This window comes from Monodelphis domestica, chromosome 2 (assembly GCF_027887165.1).
Source record: "Monodelphis domestica isolate mMonDom1 chromosome 2, mMonDom1.pri, whole genome shotgun sequence".
Taxonomy (NCBI): Eukaryota; Metazoa; Chordata; class Mammalia; order Didelphimorphia; family Didelphidae; genus Monodelphis; species Monodelphis domestica.
In genome coordinates this window covers 463,530,598-463,547,358 of record NC_077228.1, presented here as the reverse complement: position 1 = coordinate 463,547,358, position 16,761 = coordinate 463,530,598, and the positions used below count along the sequence as shown (strand labels likewise).

General features: G+C 30.3%; 1 protein-coding gene across 1 annotated transcript in view; it reads left to right on the top strand.

Annotated features, from left to right (window-relative positions):
- Positions 1-16,761, top strand: part of DPYD (dihydropyrimidine dehydrogenase) — a 1,041,936-nt gene that overhangs the window by 308,335 nt on the left and 716,840 nt on the right. Inside the window, exon 7 of the mRNA XM_007485012.3 lies at positions 4,075-4,156. Within this exon, the coding sequence (XP_007485074.2) occupies positions 4,075-4,156 (82 nt within the window). The remainder of the gene's footprint in view (positions 1-4,074; positions 4,157-16,761) is intronic.

Below are 16,761 nucleotides of genomic sequence, written 5' to 3'. Positions count from 1 at the left end.
TTAACTAATTTCACTCAAAAACCTAGAACAAGCATTATATGTAAAAACACAAGAGGATGTTCCAATACAATCTGGGGTAAAATAGATGTTTATTATCACTACTGTTTTTTTAATACTCTATTAATGCTTACTACAGAATTAAGATAAGAAATTGATGTAGTAAACATAAGGGAAAAAGGAAAGAAAAATATTTTATAGATGATCCAATAACATGTTTAGAAAACTGTAAAGATTCAACTAAAATTAATTAAAATAATTAGTTTACCAAAGTCTTAGCATATAAATTAATCCCATACAAATCACCAGTGTTCCTGTATATTAACCAATGAATCACAGTAGGAATGATGGAGTGGAGTGGAAAATCACATTCACAGTAACTGCAAAATATATCAAATATTTTGGAGTCAACAAAGAGGGCTTATAGAAGTATAATTATAAAACTCTTATTATAGAAACAGATAATTTAAATAATGACATAGATGTCAATTGCTGACATTAAGCCATTCTAAAACAAACCTTACAATATTCCATAAATTTATTTAATCACTACTATAGTATGCAAACTATCAATGAATTTTTAATAGATTTTTTAAAAGTAATTAACAACCAGATTAATCCTGATGAGTAAAAGATACAGAAAATTATGGGAAATTTTTTTAAATTAATAAATTCTTAAGTTATTTCTTGATGTCAAAATGTGAGACAGAATTTTTTAAATGTTTTTGATCCCAAATTATGCTACAAAGCAGTTTTCCTGAAAACTAATCTGTATTATTTAATTAATAATAGTAATAGAAATTTGAAATAATTGTCATATTAATAATAGGGTATTGGATAAAGCATGGCAATTATTCCTCAGGAAAGGAAACACTATACAACCTAATCATGTGTGAAAATTAAAAGTAGTCTAGGCAGAAATTAGGTTTATACAAATATCTGATATATAACACAATAAGTTCCAAATGAATATGCAAACTTATAAAAGAACCCAATCTAAATATGTTATAGAAATGGGAATTATATACCCATCACAATTAGTCATGGAAGAATTCTTGACCAGTCAAGGCAAGGGACTCAAAGCAACATGGGTATAAAATAGACAATACTACTTATACAAAATTGAAATGTTTATGTAAACATTGAAATTTAAATGAAAAGAAAACTGTTAACAAATTAAAATATTACAACAAATTTATTTGATTATTGTATGATAACCAAAATATATTGGTATCTGATTCCAATACATAAAACAAAAGATCCATTCCCAAATCAATATATGTCAAAGGATATAAACATGCAGTGCTCAAAAAGATGAAAAGTAAAATATTAACAACTGTAGGTAAAATTAATTAAATCAATAATAGTAATATGAAAATGCAAAGTAAGTATATTTATACCAATCAGATTGATGACATGGTAAAAAATGGAAAATAGGAACAGTTCGATATGAGCTTACACAAGAGAAGCATGTTCTTACTTTCCTGAAATAACTACGAATTGGTCAAGCCATTCTGAAAAGCATTTTGGAATTATCCCCCAAATGTGAATAATTATATCCACCTTTGATCCAGTTAAATCATCCCTAATTTATATCCCACAGTGTCAAAGAAAACTAGAGGTGACCTCACCTTCGTGTACAAAAATGTTCATTGTGTATTATAGCAAAGAACTGGGTCTATTAGGGTGCTCATTACTTGGGGATGGATCAGGAAAATTATATATTAATCTAATGGAATATTAATGTGACATATGAAGTGATAAAAGTGACAAATAGAGAGGAACCTCAGAGTATTTGTTTGAAATTACAAAAGAATTGAGAACTAGGAATATATAGTATTATAAAGACAAATATCTTATGAAGGATTAACTGCTCTGATTACAGCAATGACCATATAACTCCAAAAGATGAAGTATGAGATATGACTCTCACCTCTTGACAGAAAGGTGATGGAACAGAAGTGGATATTTTCAAAAATAACTTATTTTTGGATTGGCTTTGCTTCATTAAGCTTATTAATTCTAAAAATCATTTTTATTGGAGAGAAATAGAAAGAATAGATAGAATATCCCAATTATAGCACTTTTCAGAATTATTTGAATCAAAGGTTTTATTTTTTCTCCAGTTGAAAACTTCCTTTCTTACCCAAGTTTCATTAATTATATTTATATGAAAGATTTTTAATTTCTTGTAAACGACATTATTTATCATACTTTTTATGGTTCCTTCTATCCTTTATTTATTTAAGAATTCACCAATTAGAAATGTGTTAGAGAAACCTGACCTAATTATCTTATGATTTTATTAGTATTTAAATTAATTAATTTCACTTATGTAGTATTATTCATTTTATATATTTTATTAATTGTTTTATATTCAGGAAATATAGCTATTGTGAATTTATTAAAGCTATTATAGTTCCAAGTATAAGAAATTGTTTCAGATGTAATTTTTGCCAGACTCCTTTCCAGTTTTCCCAGCAATTCTTGATAGAAAGGTATTCCCCAGATAATTTAGGTTTTATTGACCACTTGTTTATTAAATTCAGTGGTTTCTGATGCTTCCCTGTGTAATCTATTCCAATGACCTACTTTCCTATTCTTAAACCATTATCAAACAAATGAAATAAATAGAGCTTTATAGTATAGTGAAAACTGTACATGTTTTTTGTTTCATTCCAATATTTTTCGTTTGCCTTGAGATTTGCCTTCATATAGATTTTTTTCCAAATAATTTATTATTTTTATTTTAGCTAATTCTATTGGTCCTGCTTATCTAATTGGCATAACATGAAAACTACTAATTAATTTAGGTAGTAATTTTCTTTGGGTTATATTGTAACAGATTAGCCATAGACATTTGCTACCTCTCTAATTCTTAATTTGTTTCACATGTTTTGTAATTAGTGTATATATATATGCATCTATGTACATATATGTAGATGCATATAAATCTCTCAAATGGACATTAGTAGATTGGCTCCTTTATATTTGTTAGAATTGCCATTTCTCATTATTTTGAATTATACTTTCTATTATTTCCTACTATATTTTGTTGTAACCACATAAAATGATGTAATTTTTTCCCTAAGGTTTTTTTTTTTTGTATACAATACTGTCAATATAAATAAGAAGGAACTGAGGAAAAGGTTAAGTGGCTTATTCAAGATTACATAGCTACTGAATAGCATAGTTTTCATTTGTATAAAAGGAAATTTCATTAATTTTTTTAGGGCATTCATTTACTAGAAGTTCATGAAATTCCTTATTCTCTTTGGCATAGTAAATTAAATTTCTAAAGACATTTAAAAGTTACTTTGCCTTTACCTTATGCAAAAAAAATATTGTGCAATTAAAATGTTAGTTCCATGCCCAAAGGCTTTGTGATTTTAGTGTAGGCAGGAAGTATCGATGTCAGGTACAATTACCTTATCATTGTGTAAACCTTTGGAGACAGTTTGAAGCTTTCATAGTGGAAGATTGGTTCCCTATTAAAATTATTCTATGGAATACATGCAACATGACATAATTCTTTAAGCAGAGTAATAATGAAAAAACTAGAGATTAGTATTTGAGCAGACTAATATTTATAAAAGATGTTAGTAATTGGATTCTGTATTTCATTCTTACAGGGTGTTTTAGTTTTGTAGGGGCAAAATATACCACCATATATCATATTTATTTGTGAGTATAAAGTGTGTATATGTATATGTGTTCATGTGGGCACATAAGTATACACAAAATTGACAAACAAAATATATAGCATATTTGATTAGATTAAAATTTTAAGTGATTCTTAACCATTAGCTCTCCCCTAGCCTTTGTTTCTAGCTACTTACATCATTTCCATCACATATCACTTTCTCCTTATAACTAACTGCTCTAGGCCAGTGAAAGTTTTTCTGTGTGAATACTAATTTGAACTGTCTTTGGCACTCATTAAATGATGTGAAAAATGCCCTTGTAAAACAGTAAATGCTCTCAAATAGGTCTTTAGGTCTTTAATGTTGATCGATAAAGACATTTTGTCATTTCTTTATGATTGGTAATTGTTTCACAAATTTTTCTTTATCTTAGTACAAGTGAAATTCCTCAGTTTCGGCTGCCATACGATGTTGTGAATTTTGAGATTGAACTCATGAAGGACCTTGGAGTGAAGGTAATGAAAAATGTAACATGCTCACATATAACTGGGTTAGAAAGGAATGAGTGCTCAACTAAAGATTAACAGCAAAATGCCATGCACATTTGTAAAGAACAATTAAAAGCTACACTAGGCAGCAGCAGAAAGATTCTCCCCCTTGCTTAGGGCATTTGTCTGTCTACTGTCTGAATGCCACTAGTCTGGAAAAGGGCAATCAATAGTTCTCATCTGGCATGCCTGCATGTGATTAATTGTCTGTAAGAAACAAATTCCTAAATTGCTTTAGGGGTTCAGTATAGCTAACAGAAGGATTTGAGTCTTTTAATCAAGTTTTTTCATGGAAGTTAGCTGCTCCCCCCCTTCCAAAAAAAAGGAACATTTAACTTTTTGCCAACACTTTTTCTTGGTTAATAAATGTCTCATGGGAATATTTTACTTATTACATGCTTAAAATTAGCATTATTAATATGATAATCCACTATCAACATAAGCAGTGACTCATTAACAGAAAGAGTTTCAATTTTTTCTTTATTTATTGAAACAAAAGACTTTGTAGTTTTATTAAAGATCGGAGGAAGGGTGGTATATTATACTTTTAAAATAGTTCTCCAGATGCTGCTATCCTTTTTAATCAATTAAGACAAATATTCTGTTGTTCTTTACTTAAACATATTGATATTTTTACTTCAAATCTTTTAAGTTTTCATAACAGATACAACACAATAGATTAATAAAGGAGCCTATTTTGCATAATGTATTCTGCAACTACATGTAGGAGGTGTTTGGGAATGTGGATAACAAAATACTGATCTTCTGTGAATTTAGCATTATAATTTATTTCTAATCTATAAGAGGAGAAAAGGAAAAACAAACACTTTTATCATCTTATATTTGCTCATTTGTAAGTATTCTCCCTTGAAGAAGAGAAAAAGCACTTAACTTTGATAAATAACTACTAAATAATAAAATTTGAAAAACAAGAACATGGTATCTGTTTACAAAACTTTTATAAAAAAACATTAATGTTACTCAAAAAGATTAATTATGGATTACTTTTTGGTTTTAAAAATAATTTCCAACAACGCTTCCCCACTGAATTTATGCATATACAGACACACAAAGACACACACAGACACACTCACACAAACTATATCACAGGAAGTAGGTATTACATAGAAATTCTGGTACACCATAGAAATTTGGAAAATTATAATCAAAGACATAACTAGAATGAGAATATCTGAGCTTAGTGGTGAAATTTAAAAGATATTAACACTAATATCTCAAACATAAGGGAAATACTTGAGTTTAATTTCCTTTTACCCACAATAATTAATTAAAGAAAGAAGCTATTAGATTGCCTATTTATTTCAACTTATGAAAATGTAAGAGATAAACTCTTCCCTAGTGGTGACTCACCCTTTCATTTCCATATTCTGTTCCCCTTATCCAAGTAGTTTTATGACAGGGTCCCCAACGAATCAATACACATTCAACACATACCTCACATAGCTGTAATAATTTGATAGTTTTGATTGCTTAAAATAAACATGTTAAATATTATAACGAATTGAACATTTTGATTCTTGGTGGTGGCATTGAGCCTAAAGACCTAGCCAACAGAGTTAGAAAATACTGATGTGAACAGGCAAGATAGCAAACAAGCAATCAATAACTGAATTCTGCCAACCACTGTCCAAACAACCACCGAAGAACTCAAAATGAATATTAGAGCAGCAGAAAAAAACAGAAGAGCAGTATTCCAGCCCAGACAAATGTGGAGAGGCAGCAAGGAGGACCCATCTCAGTGGGGTACTCAGGAGAGAGTATTGAAGAAGCCTCAGTGGATCTTGGACAAAATACAGTTCAGGCAGCAGGGAAAAGAGAAAAGCTGGCTGGTTCCAGCTCAGCAGAACTTGGATGTGATAAAATAAAAAAGGCAAGGTAAAGAGCACAACTGGTTCAATCCTACCTCAGCAGGATAAGTGGAAAATCAATATAATAAAAGAACAAGTAGCATGGAGAGAAAAGTTGCCCTCCACAGTCCAGCCAGAACAGAGGTATGGTATCACCTACTACACGCAACAGTTTGAGGAACTCAGCCCAACAAGTTGTAGTCTTGGTAGAATTAAGTAGAACCCAACTCAAACCAGCTGAACCAACAACCTACAAACCTTCATATAGTAGAACACCCAGGTTGTCTCTGCTGAATGCTTAATCTGAGACCAGGAGAGTTAAGTCAAGTCCAGGCACAGTCAAAATATAGGACAGGATTCTTTCCCCAGGAACAGAGTTAAGCTTCAGAATATAGGCAAAGTCAATGGAAAAGATAATGTCTAAAATGAGAAAAAGTCAGAGAATAAGCCTAATGCTAGAAAGAAGAGATATGATTAAAATATAATCTCAGAAGAGGACAGCAATACAAAAATGAAAACATTTGAAGACTCAAGAAAATATACAAAAAAAAAATAAGCCTATCATAAATAAGTGGAAAGGCTCTTTTAAAATGAAATAAAAACAAATAATAAGGAATTTTTAAAAAGATTAAAAAAGAAAATGTTTTTAAAAAATTAATGGCTTAGAACTATAAGGGGGATAAAGGTTTTTTTTTTTCTATAAAAAAGGTTGGACTGAATTATTCAAGGATCACCAGAAATTTTATGAAATTCCAAAGAGATTTATTTAACAATTTATTTACAATATATATATAGGGAGAAGTAAGTAATCAGAGAGAGGATAGGGTAAGATATCTAGCCCATGCACTAAGTATTTTACTCCAACCCCTGGCTCAAACACAGATAGGGGAGTTTAGTCCTTAGCTGGAGAAGCTTTGGCCTTGAGCTGAGGACCTGGGGAGGCAGGAAGCCTCTCTCAAGAGGATATGTCTCTTCTGAGGCTAGTCTCTTAAGTAAATCCAGGAAAGGAGTGAGCACTTTTCACTCACCACATGTCAGTTCAAAGGGAGAGATTTGAGGACAGTGTCACTAGGAAAGGTCTCAGGTCCAGTCAGCAAATTCTTCACCAACCTCTTAATCAAACTCAGAACTTCAAAGAAGATGAAGATAGAAGTCCTAAACATGAAGAACTCAAAAACCCTCCAAAGATCTCTCCAAAGATCTCGCCACAGGAAGTTGTAACTCCTTTTTAAAGACACTTTTTTGCATCACTTCCTGTAACTTCATTTTTATGTCTAACAATTACAGTTGAAGTTTTGCTTAGGACTGCCCAGTGAGCAGTCAATTTGATTCTGATTTGTCATCCACTATTGTACATGTGGGTCACAGATCTCCCCCACTCAATCATTAAGTGGGATGTTTACACTTTTGGTGATTAAATCTAAAAATGGGCAGGGGAGTTAATTTAATCTTCACAAATCAGGGGAGAGTTCATTAATTTCATTTTCACAATCAGGGAAGATTTAGTTTAATCTTTACAGATCCAAAACTTACTAAAGAAAACAGTTTCCTAAAGAAGAAAATACAATACTTCAAGAGGAAAATAACATCCTAAGAAAAGAAGTACAAAGCCTCAAAGAAGAAAATGACTTCCTAAAAATTAAAATTTGACAAATGTTAAACTAACAACTTTATGAGACAGCATGAAATAAAACAAATTCAAAAGAATTTAAAAATAGAAGAAAATCTGAAATCTTTCATTGTAATGAAATAATGGCATGGAAAATAAATTCAAGAGAAATATTCTAAGAATAATTAGAAGACCTTAAAGCCACAATAAAAAAATGAATGTGGATACTGTAATGAAAGACATTATCAGGTAAAACTACCCTGATATTATAGAATAATAGAGGAAATTAGAAATTTAAAAAAATCATAAATCACTCTCAAAAAGAAATCTTAATTTTAAAAATCCTAAGAATATTATTCCAAAATCCAGAACTACAAAGCCAAGGAGTAAATACTTCAAAAAGTCAGAAAAACAAAATTAAAACTGGTGGAACCTCATTCAGGATAATATAGGATCTACCAGCTTCTATATTAAAGGATCAAAAGGCAAGGAATATGATATTCCACAGGGCAAAAAAAAAAAGAAAAAATATATATAGGCCTACTAACAACAAATCACCGATCCAGAAAAACTGAGCTCAATACTTCAGGGGAAGAAATGAACATTTAATGAAATAGATGAATTCTAGGCATTCATGAAAAAATGGCCAGGCTAAAAAGAAAATCTAATTATTAATTTTGACTCTCAAAAGACACAGAAAATGGTAAGCAGAAAAAACCTCAAGGTAATCAGTGGCCTTAAAGGTATCATATCTCCTCATGGAAAGTGGTAACTAGATTACTTATGATTTTTATAGTACAAGAAATATATTTTTAAATTAATATGATTAAATTAATCAAGGAAAACAATGGAGTTAAATTGACAGAAGGTGATAACTAAGATGCTTAAGCTATCTATGATATGTGAAGTCCCTAAGGTACTTATGGAACTGAAACTACTTGAGAACTTTTTCAGTATTAGGGCAATGAATTGGAGTATTTATAGGCAGAAAGCAAAGAGTAAGTTGAATTTAATGGGAGGATTTTTTTAATCAAGGCATAAGAAAGAATAATACACTTGGCAAGAATAAGATCTACACTCTATTACTTATAGAAATCTATCTTACCCATTATGGAAGTTAGAAGGGAAGGGAGAACAAAAAAAAGGAGGAACAGACAATGGAAAGGGAGAACTTTAAGAGGTGGGTAAACAGAAGTAAAACTATTTGTTAGTAGAAATTCTTAAAGATGAAAAGAAGGATAAATGGATGAAAAAGTAAAATGGAAGGAAACACAAAGTTAGTCATCGTAACAATGAATGTGAATGAGATGAACCCACCCATAGAATGGAAGAAGAAAACTGGATAAATTAAAAGTGAGAATCTCACAATATTTTGTTTACATTTAGAACATAGAGAGGGAAGGTAAATGGCTAGAGTAAAATCTACTATGCTTCCACTAAAATTTTTAAAAAGCTGGAGTAGCAATTATAATCTTAGAAAGCAAAAGTGAAAAATTGATCTAATTAACAAAAGTAAGGAAGGAAAGTTACATATTGATTAAAATAAAAATAGATTCTGAAATATTATCAGTATTAAATATATGTGCACCAAATTACTTACCATCTAAATTCTTAAGGGAGAAACTACGTGTTACAAGAGGAAATAGAATATAAATCATATTAGTAGGGGATATTGACCTTCCTTTTCTCAGAGATAGATAAATCAAACCAAAAATTAAAGAACAAAGACATTAAGGAGTCTAATATAATTTTAGAAAAATTAGATGTGATAGATCTCTGGAGAAAAAGGGAATAGAAAAGAATATGCTTTTTTCTAATCAGTAACTTCACAAAAATTTTTCATAGAATAGGATATAAAATGCATAAGAGCAGATATATTAAATTCATCAATTTCAGACTATAATTGTATAAAATTATACTGAATAAAATTCTGAAGGAAACAAAAAGATTAAAAATTAATTGGAAACCAAATAATCTTATATTAAAGAATGAGTAAGTCAAAGAACAAATTATAAAAGAAACTCACAATTTTATTAAGAGGAATGAGGAAACAACATACCAAAATTTTTGGGATGCAGTCAAAGCAGTAATTCATGGACAATTTATATCTCTACATATTTACATCAGTGAAACAGGGAAGGAGTAGTTCAATAAATTGGCATACAATTAAAACACTAAAAAAAGAACAAATTAATAATCCCCAATTAAAAACCTAGTTATAAATCCTGAAAATGAAAGGAGAGATTAAATTGAACTAATAAATTGAAAAAATCAATAAATCATTGAGTGATTTGATCAGAAAAATAAAGAAAAATCAAATTATCTACATTAAAAATGAAAAATGTAAGATCATAAATGAAAAAGAGGACATTAACCCTATTATAAGGAGTTATTTTGCCCAATTATATGCCAATAAAACCTTAAGGAAATCCATGAATAGTTAAATTTCAATTGCCCAGATTAATAGAATGGGTAAAAGAATACTTAAACAATTCCATCTCTGTGAAAGAAATTGAATAAGCCACTGATGAATTCACTAAGAAAAATCTCCAGGGCCAGATGGATTTACAAGTAAATTTTACCAAGAATTTAAAGAACAATTAATTCCATTACTACATAAACCATTTTATTGAAAAATTGCAGAGAAAGGAATCCTACCAAATTCATTTTATGACATAAATATGATTTTAATAGTGTATAATTGAAAATCTGTTACCCTTAAAAAAACTATATTTCCCAGGAGCCCACTGACTTCCTGTCATTACTTCCTGTAGATAGAAGATATTAGGTGGGGATGTGGAAAGAGGTACCTCTTTACTTCCTGTCCTGAGGTTGGTGGTGGTATGGCGGGTGTTTGAACTGGCTGATCTGCCATGGACATGTTGTCTTTATTTTGTATCTTCTTTATTCCTTGATTTCTAATGATCACTAATAAATCTCTTAAAATATAATATGTATATTAGAGATTGAATTTTTACAATGCCTAAACCAGGAAGAACAAAAATAGAAAAGGAAAACTATAGACAAATTGCCCTAATGAATATTGATGGAAAAATATTAAAGAAAATGTTAGCAAGAATATTATATTAAGAAATCATCAGGAACATACACTACCTCCAGATAGATTTTATACCAGGAATGCAGGGATGTTTCAAAATTAGGAAAATTATCAACATAATTGACAATATTAATAATGAAACCATATGATTATTTCAATAGATGCAGAAAAAGCTTTTTGACAAAATACAATACCCATTACTATTAAAAACACCAGAGAACATTAGGATAAATGGAACACTGTTCCAAATGATAAATAACATCTTTCTAAAACCATTAGCAAACATAATCTGTAAAGGGAAGACCTGAAAGACTTCCCATTAAGATGAGGAGTGAAACAAGAATGTCCATGATTACCACTGCTATTCAATATTGTAGATGGAATGTTACCTATAGCAATAAGAGAAGAACAAGAAATTGAAGGAATTAGAATAATCAGTAAGGAAATAAAACTGTCACTCTTTGTAGATAACCTGAAGATATACCTAGAAAATCATAGAGAATCAAGCAAAAATAAGAATAAAGATAATTAACAACTTTAGCAAAATTGCAGGATATAAAATAAACTTGCAAAAGTCTTAAGCATTTATCTATACTATCTATAATGCCCAACAGCAAGAGAGAGAGAGAGAGATCACATTTAAAATATCTGTAGACAATATTAGGAACCTGAGAACGTACTTGCCAAGACAAACCCAGGAAGTGTAAGATTACAACTACAAAACAATTTTCACATAAAGAAAATGATTTCTAAACAATTGGAAAAATATTAATTACTAATGGGTAGACCAAGTCAGTAAAATAAAAATGAAAATTCCTCCTAAATTAACTTACTTAATCAGTACCATGCCAATCAAAATATCCAAAAATTATCTCACAGAGCTAGGAAAAAATATCTAGGACAAAAGACCGAAAATATCAATGGAATTAATGAAGAAAAAAATGAAGAAAGATTGCCTTGCATTCTCATATAATAAATTGGTAACCATCAAATCAATCTGATACTGGCTAAGAAATAGAATGGTACCCAGCAAAATAGCTATGATTTTGGAAGAATTCTCTATTTGATAAAAACTGCTGAGAAAACGGCTTAGACCAACAATTCATGCCATATACCAAAATAAAGTTAAAATGGATATACAATTTAAATTTAAAAAGTGATAACATAAACAAATTAGGGGAGCACATATAGTTTACCTGTCAAACCTATGAATAAAGGAAAAAAAGTAAGTCAACGTAAGACATACAGAACATTGTGAGATCAAGAACAGATAACTTTGTATTTAATTTTTAAAATTCCTGCACAAACAAAAAGTGCAACAAAAATCAAAAGGCTAGTGAGAAATAGGAAAATCTTCATAATAAATTTCTCTATAACAAAGGCTTCATTTCTCATACAGAGAGTGAAATGAGTCAAATTCACATGAATATAAAGCATTTACCAATTGACAAATGATCAAAAAATATGAACAGGCTATTCTCAGGTCAAGAAATTAAAACTACCTTTAGTCATATGAAAAAAATTCTCCAAATCGCTGTTAATTAGAGAAATGCAAAATATAATTCTGAAGTACCACCTCTCAACCATCAGACTGACTGACATGACAAAAATGGAAAATAATAAATGTCTGAAGGGATGAGGAAAAATCAGAGCACTAATATACTGCTAGTTGAACTGTAAACTGATACAACCATTCTAGAAAGCAATTTTGAACCTCCTCAAAGGGCCATCAAACTAGGCAAACCCATTGACCCAGTAATAGTGCTATTAGGTAGGTTTGGATTCAGAGAGAATAAAGATAGGGAAAAGAACTTAATAGCACAAAAACACTTTGCAACTGGCAGAAATGTTTTTAGTAATGGTTAAGAATTGGAAACCTGCTGTCTAACACTTCAGGAATAGATGTACATATTGTGATGTATGGCTTTAATGAAATATTATTGTATCCTAATTAATGATGAATAGGATGAGTTCAGAAAAGCCTAGAAAGATATCCAAGAAATGTTGCAAAGTGAAGTAAGAAGAACTGTAGCACAATGTATACAGTAACACAAATATTATATAATGATCAACTGTGAATGACTAAACTATTAGCAATAAAGTAAGTTTCTGAAATAACAAAAAGGGAATCATGTTGAAATGCTATCTACAACCTAAGAAGGAACTATTAGAGTCTGAATGCGAATCAAAGAATGCTATCTTCCACTTTATTTTTTTTCATGAGATTTTTGTTGTATGTGTGATATGCTTTTTTTTTATCATGACATGAGCAATATAGAAATATGTATTGCATGACAAATCAGACTATTTACCACTTTGAGGAGTAGAGGGAAAGAGAGAGAGAGAAAAAAAATCTAAATTCTAAATGTCAGAAAATAGTTATCAAAATTGTTTTTATGTGTAATTAAAAATAGTTAATAAATGTTGAAACAAAATTGGCTTCTCTAGGAGATTTTTGAAAGATTATGGAGAATGAGAGAGTATTGTAAGACTATAGTCTGAATTAATATATTTCTTATCAAAATTCTAAAACTTTAACAATACCTCACATATTAGACAAGATGTCCAGCTTTCAAATTTGTTTTCCAATTTCCCCTGCAGTTATCAAATAACTGAGTTGTTAGCTCCAAAGCCAGAATCTTTGGGTTTATCATATCGTAGTTTGCTAAGGTCATTTACCTCTAATCTATTACACTGATCCACCATTCATATTTTAGCCAGTGCTAGATTGTTCTGAAGACAGAGATCTGGTGTTGCTAGACCACCATCCTTAACATTTTTTTCATTAATTCCGTTGGTATTCTTGATCTTTTGTTCTTCCAGATTAATTTTGCTATTATTTCTGCTAGTTCTAATTTATACCCATTGCAGATGATTCTTGGTGATGGTTTTAAATAGATCTACTTATTATTTTAGGAAAGGTCCACTTATTCCTATGTTTCCTACTTTTTTTAATAGAATAGCTTTTGTATTTTGTCTTTTTCTGCATCTATTGAGATTACCATGTAATTTTTTTATTGATATGACCAATTAGGCTGAGAGCTTTTCTAATATTAAACCAGCCTTCCATTTATGGCATAAATTCCACTTGGTCATAGTGAATGATTTTTGGGTTATTTTGTTACAATCTCTTCGCTTATTCTTTTATTAAAGATTTTTGCATCAATATTTGGGAATTTGGTTTGTGATTTTCTTTCTGGTTTTTTTTTTGGTCTTTCTGGCATAGGTATCAGCACCATATTTTTGTCACAAAAAGAGTTTGGTATAATTCATTCTTTGCCTATTGAAACAAATAGTTTTTTAATATTAGGATTAATTATTATTTTAATGTTTGATAGAACTCACTTGTGAATCCATCTGAGCCTGAAGATTTTTTTCTTAAGGCATTCATTGATGGCTTGTTCAATTTTTTTTTTCTGCAGCAGTATTTCTTAAGTACTCTATTTCCTCTTCTGTTGATCTGGACAATTTATATTTTTATAGAGTTTTATCCACTTCACCTTGTTTGTCATATTTATTGTCATATAATTGACAAAGTAACTCCTAATGTTTGCTTTAATTTCCTCATCATTGGTGGTGAAATCACCCTTTTAATTTTTGATACTATAATTTGATTTTCTTTTCAAATTAAAGTAACCTTGCTCTATATATTTTTATTTTATAAAACCATCTTCACATCTTATTTATTAGCTCAATAGTTCTCTCTTCTTTCTATTCAATTTATTTCTCCTATATTTTCTAATTTAATCTTTATTTGCAGATTTTTAATTTATTCTTTTTCTAGTTTTTTTAGTTGCATGCCCAAACCATTAATTTGCTCTTTTTCTCTTTTATTGATGTAAGGATGCAGAGATATGAATTTTCTCTTCTGTACTGCCTTGACTCCATCCCCTAAATTCTTACAGTTGTCTCTTATTGCCATTTTCTTTAATTAAATTATTGATTGTTTCTATATTTTGCTCTTTGACCCACCTCTTTTTTAGAATTAGGTTATTTTCCAAATTTTTTTATTTTGCCTTTTTATGAAGCCCTTATTCATTATAACTTTTACTGCTTTATGATCTGAAGAGGATATGTTTATTATTTCTGCTTTTCTGCATTTGGTTATGAAGACTTTTTGCCCTGTGTACCATGTTTTTTTGTACCAATTGCTGCTTAAGAGAGGATATATCCTTTTTTATCCCAATTCAGTTCTCACCAGAGACATATTAAATCTAAATTTTCACTCACTTCCTTTACTCCTTTGTTTATTTTTGGTTAGATTGATATAGTTCTGAAAGGGAAAAGTTGAGGTCAGAGGTCCTTTTTAAGGATACATGAGTATACACATATTTGTCCTTCTACCATGTGATTCAATGTGAAGTGTCTGGGTTCTGGTTGCTACCACAAGTCACATTCATGGTCCTTTGCTTAATGGCAGCCATATCTGATTCTGAAGATGAGCAAGAATGAATACCAAAGTTCTTAATATAAGTTGCTTTGCTGTTCAGCAGTTTCTTTTCTTTAAGGAAGACAAAATTGATGTCCAGAGAGAGAACTAAATTATTAGCTTGCTTTTATAGAGAAGCACAGCTTTCCAACAAGTCATACCTCAAATTTCACAATCAGCAAATAATCAGCCTTCCCTATGTTCTCTGAGAAATATGCCAATGGGTATAACCACTCTATAATGTAAAGGTATCATTCTGATTTCTCCAGGAAAAAAAAGAAAAAAAAAGCAGACCTGGAAATTGATTAGGGATTAGAACCCCTCTGTCTTTTTAATGATTTGTAGTTATATGGACACCTCTCTTCCACAAATACTACAAATAGAAAACATGTTGGTTTCAGAATTACAAAGAAAAAGAGAGTAGGATAAATTGCTTTTGGGATACCATATACATACACACATATATGTTTACACACACATGTACATCCATACATATGTTTATACTAAAGACACAACACACACTAACACCCCTCTAATTTCCAGGAACTAATAGCTCATCTTTTTTAAATACAGTTATCATGCCAGTGTGGTTATATGGCTTTGAGCCATGGAAACTATAGCCTCTGAATTATTGGAAATAAGGACAACTCAGAGAGCAATGGAAAGGTATATTGTAGATAGATGTGAGCAGACTTTTTCAATTAATACATAAGAAATAAGGAACTATGAAAATCATGACCTTAAAGAAGGTCACCAGGGGAATTGATGACAAAATGCAACGGGCTGAATCCATGACAAGAGTGAGGGATACCTGGTTTGACAGTTCATCTAATATTGTTAGGAGAAAGTAGAAAAAACCTCAAACCTGCTGACTGTATATCTGTGATAAACTTAAGATGAACATAGAAAAGAGTCGAAGATGATAGTCAGGAATGAATCACTATCTTCATCATCATCATCATCATCATCATCATCATCATATCTATATTGGTGAGATCACAAATTGTTTGAATGTGCAAAGATTTCAAGCCTAATTATTTCAAAGGTGATTAGACTCTTCAGTGTTAATCAACCTGAACAAAATGAGGTCTTTAAATAAAAACTAAATGAACACCTGTCAAGTATGTTGCAGGGAAGGTCATTTTTTCTGGTCTAAGTTAAATAATAGATAAGCAGCATTTATATATATGTATATATATATACATATATATACATATATATATATACATATATATATATATATATATATATATATATTCACTGATTGTCTGGAACCTGCCTCTTTATAGAAGCTTAATCTTTAGGATCACTAAAATTAATAGTGCTCACCAAAGATGTCAATGACCTCAATAGCCCTGTTGAAAAGCAAATTTGGTATCTGATTCCACGGATGTCCAAATTAATTGTATACTGCCAAAATTTTCAAGAATGGATGGAACTGCTGTGGCATCTGTGTGTATTTTCTTCAGCATATGGAGTGGCAACATGATAAGTTCCCTTTCCACACATCCACTAAAAATAAAATAGATAGTGTAGAGAAATTATATTTATTTGAACATTTCTTCTATTGTGTCATAGTTAGACTTTTTTAACAAAGTTAACTTTACC